A 19,451-nucleotide genomic window follows, 5' to 3' on the forward strand; every position below is an offset into this window, starting at 1 on the left:
ATTTTTTCGAAGGGAGATAAGATCCTTAGTTAGCTTGGCAAAAGCCAAATTGCAGTCTTGAGTGGGATCTTGGACACCAGGAACAGCATCATTTGAACCTGAGGCCAGGCCAAAAATGCTCAAATACTCAGAGTCTGAAGACAGACCCTTAATAAAAGTTGCTAATTCCATCACTGACCAAAAATCACCATAGGGTCAATAAAAATACACAAAAATATCTTCACTACATATAAGTAGTATAAATTCAACCCAAAATATATTCAGTAAACCAATGGTTGGACAATCAGTATATCAACAGATATAATTCATGAATCCAACCATAAATATTAATTGACCCTAACTACCACCATTGTTGATAGGTCATATTACCAAAACACCATTTATGTTACACATAATGAACAATTGGAAATATATATAAAATATAATAATATATTTCCCACTCGCAAATGTCAAAAGACCCTTGGCCCAATTGAGTACCATAATAGCCAGCAAGCTTCAAACATACCAAGCCTGTGTTGAGCTACCAAAGCTCTATAATTCGCTACGTAACCAAAATGGGCTAAAACCAATATTAAGCCCACAACAAATGGTGATAAAAAATGTGTTTGGTCAGTGTTGTAAAAACAAAATCATATTTGTCCAAAAAAGCTTAACCAGATGCCCTAAGAACCACTCTACTTAACATATAAAGAGATTACCCATATGCTAACCATAGGCCAAAAGAATCATATATACCTAAAGTTGTCCTATATAAATATATGCCCTAGTCCCAATAACATCACATCACAAATACCACCTTAAAATATTTGTGGTAAATAAATGAATAACTCAAACCCATAAAGCACAAATACCCAGAGATAGAGAGGGGGGAATAAAACTAACACAGCTATTCCCTGCCAACTATAAACCATCACATAGAGAGAATTGAAATACGGAACATATAGAATGACATATAATAAAAGTAAACTCTAATGCAGTCAGAACCTCCTTATTTTCTCCTTGGTCATACAACAGTTGAAAAAGGACAAACAAGTATTCAAAAGCAGACACTTCAACATACCATATTTATTGTACTGATGATCATACAGAATCCACAGTGAAATGAAGACTTTGATTATCTACAAGATCTCATTTCCAGTGGCCAGCCATCTACTTATGATACTGCCCTATCAGCATAACTAAAACAGACACTGTCACTGTTTTAGTGACTACATGAGAGATTGTGAAGTAATCCCTGACCACATCTACTTGGACGCAACTTTGGGAAACACTTCATAACTTACTGCATTCACATTATAGGTTAGGATTCATTACGAGTTTGGACTACTTTATAAGGTTTGTAAATAGCCTACTCTATTCCCTTTCTCATCCTTAAATCTTCTAAAATGTTCAGTTAGTAGGAACAATAGCTGCCTCTCTCCATAAAATCATGTACATTTTATTGAGAATCCCAGCTCAAACTGCAGCTTCTTTTCCTGGCAGCACATTAATTGTACTTTCTACCTTCCATTACACTCAGCAGTGTTTCAGATTCTACCTTCTGTTCTGTGTTATATGAGTTCATCTGTCTTCCCTCAGAAATGAACCTAGCACCTTCCTTTTTACCATCTCCTTTCCCTTCATATTCACGCCAGTATTCTAGATGTGCAACTTATGTAACCATCACACTACCTCATGTCTTGTAATCCATTTACCCTTGTCCAGTATTATAGCATCTGTCTGCTGCCTCACTTTTCCCTTTTCCAGATTTTATTATTTATGCATTTAATAGTTAGGTGAGTTGGACACAAACTATTGCACAGAAAAGCATAACTATAAATAGCATCTCCATTTTGTTATACTGAGTGTTTTCCTTTTCTGTTGTTAGATAACAACTCCTTTTTGTTAAACAAAGTGTTCTCACTGTGACTTATCATTTCTTTTTCCAAAGATGGTATTTAATTGTATATAAACTTGCAGTTTCAGTTGTTTTCTGGTCAGGGTGTAAACCTGCTGAGGGCAGTAGTGGTTATTCGGTGGCAAAGAATTACTTTCTGCTGGTTCTGAGGGGTGGGCGTTGTTGATAGGAGTTTTAGTTGCTTTTTTTTTGGTACTTCCAGTTTATCTCCTCAGTAGAACAGTGCATGTGGCCATTTATTTGACATCTTTTCCATAGACTTCAGGAAAGCTGTGCCCATAGCTAACATGCTAAGAAAATGTTTTTTTTTTTTGTTGGTGTTTCGAAGCTCAAACTTCTTACAAAAGCCAGGAACGTCCTTGTTTTAATTTGCACTTATTGTCATTTTAGAGTTTTCCATATTTTATGGCTTATTTTATCAATTTTTACAACATTTTTATAGTTCTTTTGTCTGAAGTTGCTGACTTTGTTTTAGACAGTTGTCTGGCTGTTATTGTGTCATATTGCACCTACATCTAGTGAAATTTGGTGTTCTCCCTGCAGTTATACACTTTTTAAATGAAATATAAGTTTCAGTCTGACTAAAATTTCTTATATTATGTAGTGCAATGTTGTATTTTACAGGCACAGGTACTTTCAGGTTCATATTCTCTTTTTCTCTTATGAGCCGTAGTTAATGCCACTGTCTTGTTAAAGCTGTACAATTGCTGGGTAAAGCAATGGCACATTGATGAACTTCTAAATCTATCTCATAATCAGTCTACATCAACTTATTTATTGCATACCTTATTTTGGTACTTGAACCTAATTTTTTTTCATTTACTGCTTCACTTCAAATTAATACCTTCCTTAACTAGGAGTCAAAATGCTAATATCTTCTCTTAGTCACCCTTTCCATCCAACAACATGACATCATAGCCAAGCTAGACTAGAATATTTACTGCATATTGTTAATTTAGTGTTCACAATTAAATACATTTACTTTGACTCTCTTTACTTGAGCTATTACTTTAATCTAGGAAACTAAACACTATTATATTATTTTATTCTTTGATAACCCACAGTGCACCCTTGTTCCAAAATGGAAGGTCTACCAGCTAGCCTACCTTCAGTTGCCCACCTCAAAGCATTTGATATACTCAGGCAATGTAGGAACTGTGCAATACATAAGTATAACGATCTTTTACTTAACTTGTCATAGTCTATTTGTCAGAGATGCAAGTACCTAACCAAATTCAAGGCCACCCTCCTCCTGTGGGCATCACTGACCTACAGCACACTCCACACATACCCAGACTAAGTTATTATAAGCTGAGGCACTTAAAAAATCCTTGCTCGAGCACAACAGGCTAGTAGGTGCAAGACCCAGTATATATCATGCAGTGCAACATCAACTGGTAATAACATATTTGGGAATCAAGTTTGCTGACTTTGCAAGGGCTCTTAGGACACTTAAAATGAGATAAATATGAGTATAGCATGGTGGTGGCCCATGCTGGGGTAAATGACCTGATGTGCAAAACCCCGAGGGATATGCAGAGGAACATGACAGTGCTCTCTGTGCATGCCACAAATGCAAGAAAGACATTAGTATTGACAGGAATCCTTCCATCACCAACAATTAGGCTGGTGTTTAAAGGGAAGATGACTGGATTTAAGAATTAGTTAAAAATGTGGTGTAATTCTAGGGGGCTTTGGTCTTTGGTATGTATCAGCATGGGATGAGATGCTTGAGAACTGTACTTACTCCATCAAGGGGAGTTTGCACCTCTCATTCAAGGCTTCCATATACTTTTGAAAGGTCTTGCTGACCCCATTGCACCTTTTTTTAAGTAGGGCCTAGCTCATGGACCTCCTAATCTAACTTCCAAACAAACCAACCACTGGACCATATCAACGTTGCTCTACTGAATGCTAGAAATCTGAACTGCAAATTGCCAGATCTTGAGGCCCTCTGCATCTGGAGCACATCCATATATGTGTTGTTACAGAAACCTAATTTAAGTACCCAGACAGCAATCTCTCAATACCTGAGTTTTGTGCATGGCAGTCATTTAGACCTTATGGAAACTGTGGTGGTATATCCATATTTGTTACAGATCACATTACCTCAAGACAGATACCTAGTGACCTACAAAAGGAAGTTACACAGATTCAAATCACACCAAATAGGATCAACTGTCAGATCATAGCATGCTACACGACCCCCTATATGTCTCCAGAAAAATTATACAACATTCATGAATCTTCTTGATGAACTCCACAAAAGTAGAAACGTAGTTATCCAAGGTGAATTTAACAATTCACTGATAACCTGGGGACCTATACCACCAATATTGGATATACACAAAAAATCTTTAATTTTATAAAGAACTCCATGGACTAGCTTATTTGTGAATCCACTAGAGAAAAGAATATACGTGACCTGGTCACAACAAACATATCTGCATGTACCATACCCAAGGTATCTCCCAGTCAAGTCAGACCACAAACTAGTAAACTTTTCCATCAAAATCTCCAAATCATCAGAAGCAAATAACACAGAAATCAAAGACTTTAAATGTACAAATCTCCTGTATTTTATATGATGGCATTGCCAGATTTGAGTATACTGGCATTACATGTTAATACTGCAAAGAGTTATGCAGACAAGTTTACTTGAACCTAGACAAATGTATTAAATTGACAGTCCCAGCTAGATTCAAGTAAATGGGGAGGTTTAAAAGCAAATGGTGTGGTGTTCCTCAAGCATTAATAAAATATAATAAAAGTAAGAAACTCCTGAATCTATGCAGCATAACCAAATCTTCCCAAATTAGGTGGGACATCATCCACCTAGATAAGAAGCTAGAAAGGAACATCAGAAAAATGAAGGCATCCCATGAAGTCAGAGTAACTGCGGAAGGCAAAAACAGCTACAAAATCCTCTTTAGTTATGTCTGCAAAATAAGAAATAACACCTAACATTGCTCAGAGCTTATTCATAATGGTACTACCTGAAGGTACTCTCCCAAATAAATGCAGAATACCTCATGGATAGCATTGTACAATATACCTGGTACTGGACAATATACCTGGTTGCTGAATTGCAGTTGGTCTTGTCCCATGGGAGTGGTGCAGAGTTATTGTGATAATACTTCACAAGGGTGGCCCCAACACTGACCCCAAGAATTACAGGCCTATCAGCCTAACGAGTCTTATATGGAAAGTCATGGAACTTATCATAACTGATCTCGTAAATGATAGCATTAATAATCATAGACATGACCACCAGCAGTTTGGATTTTTCAGGTGGGAGATCCTATCTAATAATCTTGTGAACTTCTTTGAGAGGGTCAATCAGACTGTAGACAGTTGGCAAGCTGCCCACAACAGCATACAGTGACTTTACCAAGGTGTTTCATACTATACCACATATAAATGCAACAAATAAGCAGAAAGAGATCAAAACTGACCCATATGTGGTTAGGAGGATAACCAGCTGGCTTAGAGAAAAGACACAAACAGTAGGAGCAGCCGTGCATCCACTGAAACTATGATGGTGACCAGTTCCTCATAGAATGGTGCTGGGACCTCTTCTATTTGGTATCTGTGAATCAGATTTCCATTTAGCAAATGAGGATATCTGGTTAACAAAATGTGAAGATGATTGTAAGCTGTGAGTCGGGACATTCCCCTCTGACATACAAGCACTCCATCAGGAGCTTACACTTATCAATAGCTGGCGCATAAAAAACAGGCTCAAACTCACTGCCAAAAAGTTCAGCACTGTAGCACTTGATAAGCATCCCCTATCTCCAGCTTTTAGCATAGATAATAGATAATATATCACTTTGAAATGAAAAGGCAGTGAGAACCTAGACACATGGGAAGATGGCTTCCTCACATTTGCCTATCACATTGCAACAGTTACTAAGAAATCCTTTTAACTTGCACAACAAATAGTAAAAGGTATGTCTTCCAAATCAAAAGAAGTCCCCAAATCCTTGTACTCTGTTCTGATTAGCCCCATCACTGAGTACAATGCTCCTTTTCAGATATACCTTACAACAGAAATCAAGCAACTGAAAAGACCCCAGAGATTTGTAACTAAAAGGATCAAGGGCTTAAAAGACCTGAAAGACCAAGGGAGACTGGAGGCTTTATCTCTATACTCAGCTTAATACTGACCCCTTAGCAGCCACCTGGGCCTTGCATATAGAGCTATAAGGGTTTCAGTTGCCAAAGACCTTTTATACCTCCATAAATCAAACAGCTCGGTTAACACTAAAATAAATAAGACAAGGTGGGGGGGGGTCACTCAGTACCTGCCCTATCTCTGTAACAAACATACTGTCCAAATTAACAAGTGTCCCAAAAAGTAAAAAGGTCACACAAACAAACCAATTAGTAAAAGGTACAAGAAAAACCTAAACAAGCTAGTTTTCACTGTGTGATACCTTAAATTTCCTGTAATAGAGGCCCATGGGATATATGCAAATGACCCCTGGACATCAAGTGTTTCAGCTATATGACTTCTGAATGTCAGTGACTTTTTACTTTTTGCTTTTTTAAGTATTTATGGACAGATTCAGACCAATAAAGCCAAACCCCACTAGCTGTGGACATGCACATTTTAGCTTTCTTGTGACCTCGTCAGCATAGCATAAGTGGACTGTTTGGCTATACTCTAGAAACACAGAGTGCATGTCCACTGTAATGTATAATATAATAATATATATAATATAAAGCACTATAATATATAGTAATGCACTAAAAGTGATTATATACTGTGTATATCTGGTACACAGAATGACTGTAAGCTTATTCATTTCATTCTAGGCAAATTCAACACGTATAAAATTACAAAATGTGTCATCATTTGTATCATTCCAAGTCCCTTTCCTCTAAACCTACATACAATATTCTCCTTTTATGGTATTCATTCTAAAGCCCCAGATGGTCTTGAAGAGAAATCTTTTAGGTGGTAATCTGTAATCATTAGGTTAATATAAACATTGATTCATCCGTCCACAACCCCTTTTTCCCCATTTTGCACATGGGGTCGGGGTGTCACTTCAACTGTGACAATCAGATAGAGCCCAGGTTCACACCACCAGGTGGCTTGACTTTCCTTGGCTGTTCTTCCATACCACAAACTCCCACGCACACTTACACAAATGGCCAATTTAGAGTATCCAATCCACCTAACATATTAGTCTCAAAATGAATTTCATTAAATTAACTTTCTTACTAAAAATGTATACATTTTCCCATGTATTTTGGGTTCCCTACGTCTAGCTGGCACCTTGTTAATGGTACCTTAACCACCTATTTGCCCCAAATTAGATATTTAAAACTTTAATTGTAAGCACTTCAAATAATATATCCTCTGTTACCATCTCCTGTCTAAAATTCTTGCATTTCTCATTAATTTCCAAGCCATCATTATTTATGCCTGTAAGAACTACCCCAACATTATTCCCGTATGCTATTTACATGTTCAGGCTTAATGACCTAACTGTCAGCATAAGTCTTAAAAATTGACCCTGCCTTCCCCTCTCCAGTTTTTCCCTTAGACTATACATATTTTGAAGAGTACCTATAACCTGACCCATATATAATGCCAAAATATAACAATTACGGGGTTGAGCAGAAACTCTTAGTACTCCTTTATCAAGTACACCATTTTCCCCAGACAGTTAATAAATGACGAATCAATGAAGAGTCATATGCAAAGAAATAATGTGTCCTACCTTCGTCAACTTCAAAACCTGTTCTATTACCTCACGTCCTGAATTAGCAAAGGTATTACCAATATGTACTGTAGCTTGCATCCTTGCAAGGATCATCGTCTGATACTGTCTAGCTCTTCATTCATTATGTTTAAATTATAATGTGCATCCTTCTCAGCCCTCAAGCCCATATTCTTTTATTTTAGTCTGCCCTTGCATGACTTCTCAAACCTTAAATGTAAAACTTTCACTTTAATTTGTATTAAGTATTTAGGGGAATAACTGCTCTTGGATTGTCCACAATTTCCTTCTTCCCCTTTTTCCGTCAGAATATTTTTGACTAAGATGCTGGGGGGGTTCATTTTTTAATGGCTTTATTGTCATGACATCATATCTATCAAACACATACACACATGCACATATGTATGCACAGGCACATGCACATGTGCACACACACACACACACACACACACACACACACACACACACACACACACACACACACACACGCACACACACACACACACACACAACACACACACACACACACACACACACACACACACACACACACACACACACACACACACACACACACACCACACACACCACACACACACACACACACACACACACACACACACACACACACACACACACACACACACACACACGCACACGCACACACACACACACGCACACACACAATTCTCATGCATGGTGCATCTCGACCCACCAGTGGTCAGCAACGTATTACCTTTTCTCCACCTTTCCTTCACCCCACTCCCTATTTATTCTGTAGTATGTTAGAAGTTCTTTCCATTCTTTCTTCTTTTCCATCTGTTCCCTTTATCTTGCCTGTGCCGTTATTCTGCTTGTGACCATCAGGAATCTATTAAGGAATTCTTGTGCTGGTGTGATCTATTGAGTTATAGATTTAGTCTTTACTTTATATGCCATTATTCAGATTGCTCTCAGCTCTGTATCTTTGCCTATTCCCACCATCTTCCATTCGACCACATATACAGAATTCATGTGTTCATTTTCCATAGATTTTGCCCCATATCCCCAATACTTTTTTCCTTACTTCTTGTGCTCACTCATGCATCCAGTATGTGTAATCCCTGCCACTTCACCTTTACATTTTCAGCACCTGTCATCATCCATGACGTTTTCTATTTCACATTTTCCACTTCTGTCCTCTTGACTTCTTTACACTTTTCCTTTGTTATTCTCTACCCTTAGTCTTTTTGTCCATTCATTTTGCATGTGTCTCATTTTTATTTTGTTCCTCTTTTTCTTACATTCATAGATTCATAGACTGTCACTAGAGTAATGACCCAAGGGGCCTTTTTAAGCCTAGCCAAGCTTTCCCAAAATAATAACCATGTCCTGCATCAAACAGGACATTGAGGGCCAGGCATTTATAACCTACCTCTGTCCATAAGGGACATGGGTGCCAGGCCTGCTGTAAATTTTCTTTCCCCATCCACTGGTCTAGATCATGCATAAACTGGGTAATAGAAAATCTCAGCTTCACACAGATGGCAAGCCTATTTCATAGGAGTGGAAGTCTCTGGGACACATATCTGTATTTCCAGCATGTTCTGTTTAGGTCACCAACAAAATTCAGGTCCTTAGACCTTGTATTTGTGGTACTCTTTAACTTACAAATATGTAGTAGGTCCATAAGACTGGGGGTTCTGAATGCCTTGCAAGACAGGCATAGATCACCCCTCAGTAATCTATAGGACACTGAGTAGAGGGAGATGGCTTTAAGCCACTCTGCATAAGGCAGATTTGTTATGTCTTCTATTCTTAGGTCCTTGTACATCTTCTTTTCACATTCACTTTTTGTATTTCTCTGTATTTCTCATGAGGCCTATCCCCTTCTCTTTTACCGTCTGTTTCACATCTTCTTATCCCTTTAATCCCTTAGCCCTTAATACCATGTAGTCCAACAATTCCTTCTTCAGTAGATAAAATTGCACAGACAGTTCTGTTAATATTTTGAATGTCCCCGTTATTTTTACTAGATCTTTCTCTTGCTTAATAATAATGTCTTTCAATATCTCCTCCTTTTTTCTTTCCTATATACGGTACTCCCCTTTGTTCTCCACAGTTCTCCATTTTCTCTGTCTCTGCAGTTCTTTATCACTTCATCATTGCTTCCTTGTTTTGTTCCCAGAATTGTTCCCATTTCTTTACTTCTTCACATTCCATTTTGCCTTCTCTTCCTTTCTCGTCTTCCATTAAATATCTCATAATACTCCAGGTAAGAGTATATGTGAGTACGTGAGGCATTCCTCATCCCCCTTTCCTTCATACAATTCTCATGCATTATTCATGTGGTCATATGACTCTGTGTTATGTCTCCACTATTGACCAGATATGAAAATTAATGTGGAAGCAACACATGTTGCCAGAATACGTTATTGCAATTTTATATATATATATATATATATATATATAGATAGATAGATAGATAGATAGATAGATATTAACTGGTATTATCTAATGTGGTCTGAGACTGTGCAGAGATACATTAGTAATGTTCTAAAAGTGATTATATTACACGTTTTACTGGTGCAGTACAGATACATGGAAATGTTTCACATATCATGAAGTTGAGGGACAGACCACTTACATTTGCATATGCAAGTGATTAGAATGCTCATTTTAGCTACAAAGAGCTCATATACAATATCACAAGAGCACTATGAATGCGTGCTATGGTGGTCTTCTGCTGTTGAAATAAGTTTTTGCTTTTACTGTACATTTCAATCTACTGAGATTGTCTGCAGTCCTATTACACTGCTGCTCTGGTCTATTATTTCTCCATTAAATCATCTTATATGAAGGTCCTTTCTTACTATGTGATGTCATGTGATTTAAAGCTGTCACATATTATCATTTTACAAATGACTTATAAAATAGCCAACTATTTTCAGCTTTTAGAAGTATGTAAAATTTATCCTAATATTTATCAAATGTCTACCCACATGTACAAGCTGGTTTATAGTGTCAGTACTTTTTTGTATTTGTTATACCTTTCCATAGTGGAATGTAGTCTACATTATGTAGATGGTATTGAGTGTTAAATGTATAAAATTAGATAAAACTTCTGTCTGCCTGGTTGTTTCCTTGTAATGACTGCTATATTAGTGGTCATCCTTGACATACATGAATATTGAGAGTTAGTCATACATTTCTACCCTGTTTAGGTGATCTGGTTACTCCATTGACCACTGATACCCTATTTTTTTGTTTCACAGGCGGAAGGCTGCTGGACCTTTGGAGAAACTCAATGTGCACCAAGGCTGGAAAAGCAAAGGGCAGGCTTCTGATGAGATATATGCAAACAAATCCAGCAATGGTATTTCCAGGGATGTTTGCATTGTTGACAGAGTTGAATAAAGACTGCATTGCAGAGAATTAAATGGGCTCAAATTATCATCAACATCAAGAGAAAAAAATCATCTTGGAGAACTCTTATATATTCAAAATGGTCCAGTCAGTTTAAGGAGCTAAGACAGTTAGTAGTAACAAAAAGAAATGGATTCAACAGTTTGCATTTATACATTGCTGTGTCTGATCTCTGAAGCAACTTCCTGAATGTGTTTATTAAGCAGAATATTTTGAATAAAATAAATACAGCTGGATGTACAGAATAGTAGTCAAGCACATGCATAGATTATTCCTGTTCTTGCATATAGCATGTTTGCTATAGAACTAAAACAGGCATAATTGTTAGACACTTTTAAAAGCTAACAACATTTATTACGCACACCAGTTTTACTCATTTTTTTATGAAAGTCTGTAGTGTTACTTCTATTTCTGTATTCTTCACTGTATCACACAATACATTTGTCTGTGGATACATTCATGTGCCTCTGTGGGTACCATTTTCAAAATTATACTGTGTTTAAAAGATTTGGTGATACAGTACACAGTGACTTGAAACTGTAGACTCATTTAAGGACCTGTGTATATGGGAAGATCCAGCTTTGAGTTTTTCTAATCATATCAACCAGTTGGTCAATAATAGTTATAGAACTATGGGTTGTATAAAAAGATTTATAAAGTCTAAGAAATCAGGAATAATGAAGTCATTTGTTTCTTGATTACATTAGACCCAAACTTAAATTTGGAATAACAATATGGAAACCTTATAAGAAAACAAGCATGAGTAAATTGGAAAGAGTACAGCAGAAACATAGCAAGGGCATCCATGGATGTGAAAAATTAAGTTATTATGAAAGACTAAAATACCTGAAGTTGTACCGGCTGTCATATACATATTTAAGAGATCTTACTCAGATATATGGGGCATTTAGAAACAACTACCTCTGGGAATGTTTGGGTTATCAAAAAGTACTAGAGAATCATCAGACAACCTGTGTAGAAGTTTCTATAGGAATAAGAAGTGTACTGATTGGTTCTCTGACAAAGTAGCTGATACATGGAACAGACTATGACATTTCATTAAAGCAAGCACTAGTTTAGATATTTTTAAGAAAAGCCTAGACACTCATTATGGAAACAAGTGTTTTAGTATATTGGCAGGATAGAAGGGATTAATAAATTAATAATCATGCTTGAAATATTTGTATGCATGTATGTGTGTAAGTCCTGTTATTTCCATCATTTGGATCCATAATACATCCATCTCTGTAAGACTGTAATATGCACTATTCTACATTTTCCCTGTAATATGCATTTACATGTCTTATGCAGAATTAATTTCCTACTTACCGTTACGATAAACACTACATAATTAAGCTTAAAACAAATATCAGGCATGTGTAAAGGGAAGCTGCCACTCACCTGTGCTGGTAATTGCCCTTAACAGATACCTAACAATCTGCAAATTAGAACATTTTTAACATAAAATTCAAAGTCTCACACCAGTCCACATAATTTGCTAGCACATCCACAAGATGATGCAGGTAATGATATGCAGGCAGGTTTACAATGGGCTGTGCAACCCTGGTTTAATGGATGCATGAAAACACTGCTCTATGCAACTTATTTTAATGGCTATGTACATAGGTAAAAGAATGTAGTTGCTTAACATGTTGTCATAACCAAGCTATTTATTACAGTTTTTTAATCTGTTTGTGATAATGCACATTATGTATTATGCCCTGTTGCCACTACTGAATTAAATAGATTGTACCATGCTGTAAGCCTACCTGCACATTATTATGTTTTTCCGGAAGGGAAGTGCATCAGTAATTATTCAATAAAAGGTAATTAATACTCTAAAATGTAACTGCTGATTGGACAAACCAATCAGCATGCCCATTGTAAATCCATTATTATTTACAAGAAGTCCAGGCAGCTGTAGCTATTAAAAATGGCTAAAGCCGTTATGTCGTCTACTTCTCAAAGTGTAGAAAACAACTTGAGATGGTGGAAGTCAAACTTCCACCCGCCTCAAATAAATCATAAAGTAAAAATCACAAAATATAAAAAGAAATAAATCTCAAAACAAAACATCAGGAGTCTGCAAGCATCCTGACATAAACATTTGGATGCATACATACTTCTGACTCCCATACTTGAAAATGTGGCAGAAATTGCATTCTGCCATGTGTGTTGTGCAATTGTTGGTATGTACATGGAAAATGTATGCACTGAACATACCTTTGATGTCCATTTTGGAGGACAACCCTTTAAGACACACTAAAGTTCATTCATACATTGACTTTCTTTAAAAAGATAAAAAACGCTACCTGCGTAATAAAACCACACCAACAATTGGTAAATCAATATTAGCCACACCAAGTCAAAGAAGTTTGCTAAAATAAAGTGGCTTGGTGTAAGAATTTGAATTAAAAGTTGTGGAGAATACTACGTGACTATATTATTCTGTTTCACAGTACAAGGATTGGGGGGGTTTGTCCGTTATGGATAGCTGTTGCCTGGGAAGTATTCCTTTGTCTGGAAAACTTTGATTACAAACTTTTTTATGTCTTTGAGGTGTTTCTTGTGAAAACTGATAGACGTTTATATCATATAAAAGTATGTGTCCCCTCTCTGTGACAAAGTAAGATGACTAGTTACATGATAGATGGAAAAAGGTCTAGCAACTTACAAAAGGTTGAAGTGCATAATATAGAAAATTATGACTTGGTATCCGATCATAACCACGTTATGTGTTTAAAGTGATTTGTCCATAGAAATAAATGTACCCTCCCATCACAGTATGTGGTACATAATGTGCAGAGCAGCATTTTCGCTCCATCAGAGATTGTTTTAACTGCTAAATTTTAATAATCAGTTTTGAAAAATGTCACTTTCCCTATGATTTTATCACTTAGACTAGGCAGTAAACTTTAACCTCAGTCACGTTAACTTAGGGAAAGCATGTGGTGTGTCCATAGACTTTAATGGATACAGCATCTTGCATACACAAAGATGCATCCATTAAAGTATATGGTCACCTCACGTTATTCAAAAGGTGACGTCACTGAGGGATGCATTTAATTTATTTGGGCTGTGGTTTAATAAAAAAAAAAAAAAGTTTATGAAGCTTTTTTTATTAAAAATGGCTTGAATAAATAAGTAATAAAAATAATACAAGTACATTGCAGCACTTAATTCATTAAATGCTGCAATATTCTTAGGAATGACAACAAATCAAATCAGAAGACTTACATTTTCTTCACTATAGCAAATTCAGCGGTTCTATATTACGACGTCGAAACATCGTAATATTGAACACCTAAACATCGAACTGTATTCATCGAAATGCATTTATGTGAATCGATGAATACTTCCAGGGCAAAGATGTAGTTGGCCAACTACACGGTGTTGCCCTTTTCTCCACTATAGTGCGATCTCAGAGTTGGTATAATTACTTAGGGTTGGTGTGGGGGGCACAGCCCCCCACCTTGGGGGGGTTGCCCCACACATGGGTGGAGTTGTTTTAGGTTAGGTTACTTATGTGAGATTGCAGGGCAAGTGTTTTTTTGCACTGTAAGTATTCATTGATTCGCATAAGTGTGTTTCAATAAATACAGTTCGATGTTTAGGCATTCAATATTACAAGATTTCGACATTGTAATATAGATGCAATTCAGCACCACATAGGTGAGGAGCTAAATTAAAAAATAAAAATGACCTATCCACACCCCTTCTTCTCCAGCACCTCTAGCACCCATCCCCCTACTCCACAGAGAAAGGGTCATTTCAGACCTTTAAATGCCTTAGGAGTGTGGCGGATGCATGTTTTTCTTATACCATGTCATGTAAATGTTAACACAAAGTCCTTACGTAATTGCATGCGTACTGCACATGCATAACATTTTTGACAAGCTTCATTCAGGAGGCCATGCACAGTGCATTCAGATGGAGAATCTTGATACACCCTTCGCCATTCTGCCCAGTCTTCCATAGGAATGTGTGGCAGGCTGCAGTTAGCTCTCAGTATAATAGCCTTCTTCTGGTTTCTCCACTTTTCTCATACCATTGTCTTCTCCTCAGAATTTTGTCACACAACTTTAAAACAGAGTTTTTGTGCTGTTGGTTTAATGCGTTTGGATGTAATGTCTTCCATCTTTTCCATGAATCTAAATAGGATAAAGAGGATATCAGAAACTAAGTAGTTGATGTTGCTGTGACTTTCACCCGTTCAGGGTGCTTGCATGTATCCTGTGATTGTGCTACAGTGGTGTTCATAGATTTAATTACAGGTAGTGTAGTTGGCTGAAGACCCCACATGAGGGGTGCAGGGAAGATTTCCCCAATGCAAAAATTCTGATTTACTGTTTTGCTTGGATCAGCATTTTTTTGTATAAGAGATGTACAGTTTTCATTTGGGATTATTGTTTGTTAAATGGATAGTGGGCTGGTCTTATAGACCCTTTCTGCCATGACATAGGCCACATGATTTGAGGAAAATACTTAATAAAGATGGGTAATTTAGTGTAGCCAATTAAACAACATGTTTTGATGAATTAGGAAGAAAAAGAGTACAGACAAAAAGTTCATGTAGAGAACATGCTGATTCCACAAAGACAGTGACCAGAAGTCAGGACTGGAAACCCTGGGGGATAGCATTATGGAGTTCTATTGTTGATTGCTTTTAGGGATTTAGTTTTTATGCAGTCAGTGTTCTGAAATGAATCCTCCTAAAATTCTCCAGTGTAACCAAGCTGCAGACACCACAGATCTTTGTTATACATGGCGGTTTATTAAGTACTACTTTGACATGCTCCAAAACAAACAGGGATGTAATTGACCCAGATAATCAATCCTCACAAAAATGAGAACAGCATACATTTTTGTAAGACAACCTCACCTGCCCTGCAACCCCACAATTTTATATGTATAATCTCCAAAGTTGCTCTCATTTGAGGGCAAGGAAAAGGTTTCTTTAGTCCCAAAGTTGAGTGATTATGAAGTTAATATTGTATCTATTGCAGTATAATGGGACTCATTGTTTCAGGTCTGACAGTGTAGGACTTGAAGAACATTTAATTGATTAAAGTAATGCATGCCTTTTCTTGTCTTTCCGTCTTAAATTCCTAGAGTCAAAACTATTCCTACCAGCTCAGCCTTCTAACCCACAGCACCCAAATTATGGTGCAATGTTCTCATTTGTTTCAAAAAGGCTTTAATCACTTTTTTCTTTTTTCTTTTTTTTTAATAAAGTGAGCTAAAGGACATTTCTACAGATATTAGCATTATGACATCTGTATAGTGAACAAGAAGTCTTACATCACATTCACGCTGATTTGAGCTTCAAAAGCATTAACTGTTGACCAGATATACTTACTTTTAACTGCCATATTATTAACCGTGTGCTCTGTGTTTCCTACAAATCAATTGTTTGCTATTACATTTATTCAAAACACAATACCATTGCAATATTGTCATATTACTACATTTGTTTAAAACCTTTTCATAATTAACCTCTATCTCACAATATTAATGAGCAATTTTCAAACTAAATTACACATTTACAGCATTTGTTTTTTTCAAATTACACATTTAGCCTGTGAAGCGGTATGTATCATGACTATAAAGAGATCTTGATACACCAGCCTACCTTTCCAAGTTAACAAACAAAAATATTATATAAAGTCATTATTTCATATGCACAGGTTATTTCTTGTTTTGTCCATCCGTTCCCTATTCATTTTCTGATTCACAGATCCTTATGTTTCTTTTCCTTTAAAATAGTTTTGCCCAGAAATATAATTCACTTGCTATCTACCTTGGGAATAAAATTAATATATTTAACATATAGCTCATGAAACTAAAACAGAAGTTATAACATCAAGATGTAGCAGCAGTTTCAGCCATGTTGTGTGTGCCATTTCTTCTGTTTTCACAAAATTGTCAGAAAAGCTACACTGCCAGAAAACACACTAAAAATTCAATAAATGTTTGATGTTACGCCATATATGTTACCAAGAGGACTCATCCCACTATTAGAGTCTGAGGCGCAGACTATACAAGCAACCACTCACAGTAAAAAAAGACAGTCTGTGATAAGTAATGGCAGTCAACAAAGTGAGCTGTGGTACTTATGGAAACCACAGCAGGACTACTATTTTTATGACCCAGACTGTGATCTACATCCTAAACTTTGTCACACAAACTGTTTGTATAGCCCAGGCTGCGGCACATACACCATACACACCAGACTGTGACAAATACATTGCTTATATGCCCCGGGTTATGGTACAGTTTCATTGGCTCTAATACACCTACAATTTACATGTTTCTGTCTGCAACATATTCATTGTTTGCATTCCCATGACTATTGTGCTTCCATGACATGTATGCCCCAGGCTGTGACACATCCACTGTTTAAATGCCCCAGGCTGTGATACATCTACTGTTTATATGCCCCAGGCTGAGACATATCCTCCGTTTATATGCTCCAGGCTGTGACACATCCACTGTTTATATGCCCCAGGCTGTGATACATCTACTGTTTATATGCCCCAGACTGTGATACATCTACTGTTTATATGCCCCAGGCTGTGACACATCCTCCGTTTATATGCTCCAGGCTGTGACACATCCACTGTTTATATGCTCCAGGCTGTGACACATCCACTGATTATATGTTCCAGGTTGTGACACATCCACTGTATTATATGCCTCAGGCTGTGACACATCCACTGTTTATATGCTCCAGGCTGTGACACATACACTGATTATATGCTCCAGGCTGTGACACATCCACTGATTATATGTTCCAGGGTGTGACACATCCACTGTATTATATGTTCCAGGCTGTGACACATCCAATGTTTATATGCTCCAGGCTGTGACACATACACTGATTATATGCTCCAGGCTGTGACACATCCACTGATTTTATGTTCCAGGTTGTGACACATCCACTGTATTATATGCTCCAGGCTGTGACACATCCACTGTTTATATGCTCCAGGCTGTGACACATACACTGATTATATGTTCCAGGTTGTGACACATCCACTGTATTATATGCCTCAGGCTGTGACACATCCAATGTTTATATGACCGAGACTGTGATACATCTACTGTTTAAATGCCCCAGGCTGTGATACATCTACTGTTTAAATGCCCCAGGCTGTGATACATCTACTGTTTATATGCCCCAGACTGTGATACATCTACTGTTTATATGCTCCAGGCTGTGACACATCCACTGTTTATATGCTCCAGGCTGTGACACATCCACTGATTATATGTTCCAGGTTGTGACACATCCACTGTATTATATGCCTCAGGCTGTGACACATCCAATGTTTATATGACCCAGGCTGTGACACATCCACTGTTTATATGCCCCAGGCTGTGACACATCCACTGTTTATATGTTCCAGACTGTGAAACATCCAATGTTTATATGCTCCAGACTGTGTTAACATACCTTTCAACTTTTACTAGAGTTATAGACAAATCAAAAATAGTTGGGGAAAAGACCCCAACTGTGGGACATTTTTAAATGCCGCTACTATTAATGTAGGAATTCTCAAAATAATTTCTTTAAAATTAGAGTTGTTCTTCCAAAATTTGGACAGTTTAGAGGTATGAGTGGCATATCTACTGTTTTTATGTCCTAAACTGTGTCAAGTGTACTGTTTAATCATTCACCGTTTGTATGCCTCAGATTTTAACATATCCAGCATATTCACCATTTGTATGTCCCAGACTGGGATTGTGTTTGTATGTGTTGTGTGTGTGTGTGTGTGTGTGTGTGTGTGGGGGGGGGGGGGAGAGCTGTCAAATTTGTACTTTATAATTGTAAGGTCCAGAGTTTAATTCTGACCTCTGGTGACTGTCTATGTGGAGGTCTCTAAAAATTTCCTATGTCTGTTAAAGACATTTTGGTTGATTATTTTTCCATATTGTATTTACTCTTGCTCTTGTGGTCCAGATTGTGACTGAATAGAGTCATGGAAAGACTAAGCCACTTAACCAGTTAATAAATAAATTTGTAGAAAATAAATACAGTTAAGACTGTTTACATGCTCTGAGGATGTAGATGTGATGCAGCAGTCACAGTCTCACAGTGGACCAGTTCAGACTACCAGTTCTTCAGAATATACAGTATGCGTTGTGTCTCAAGCAGTGGCACACATTCACCATCTGTATATCCCAGGTTATGACACATCCAATTGCTCATGTCTCAAGCTTTGGTACATCTATGGTTGCAGGTCAAAAGCTCTGTAACATTTACTGATTATTCTGGCTCTAGAATTTCTTGGCACAGTTAAGTTTTCCAAATCAAAAAAGAATGAAAGTGAAACGTCAACATGTATTTACACCAAATACAGCAACAAAACAACAGAGATAAGGAAACACGGGTGAAAGCAATTACTGTTACT

At 37.2% G+C, this 19,451-nt stretch overlaps 1 protein-coding gene across 1 annotated transcript in view; it reads left to right on the plus strand.

The window, feature by feature from the left end:
- Positions 1–11,445, plus strand: part of CCHR1.PART0H6orf58 (chromosome chr1.part0 C6orf58 homolog) — a 290,591-nt gene extending 279,146 nt beyond the window's left edge. Inside the window, exon 6 of the mRNA XM_044064146.1 lies at positions 10,887–11,445. Coding sequence (XP_043920081.1) covers positions 10,887–11,050 — 164 coding nt within the window. The 3' untranslated portion in view covers positions 11,051–11,445. The remainder of the gene's footprint in view (positions 1–10,886) is intronic.
- Positions 11,446–19,451: the final 8,006 nt, after the last annotated feature.

The sequence above is a fragment of the Protopterus annectens genome, chromosome 1.part0 (genome assembly GCF_019279795.1).
Source record: "Protopterus annectens isolate FY-2018-M chromosome 1.part0, PAN1.0, whole genome shotgun sequence".
Taxonomy (NCBI): Eukaryota; Metazoa; Chordata; order Ceratodontiformes; family Protopteridae; genus Protopterus; species Protopterus annectens.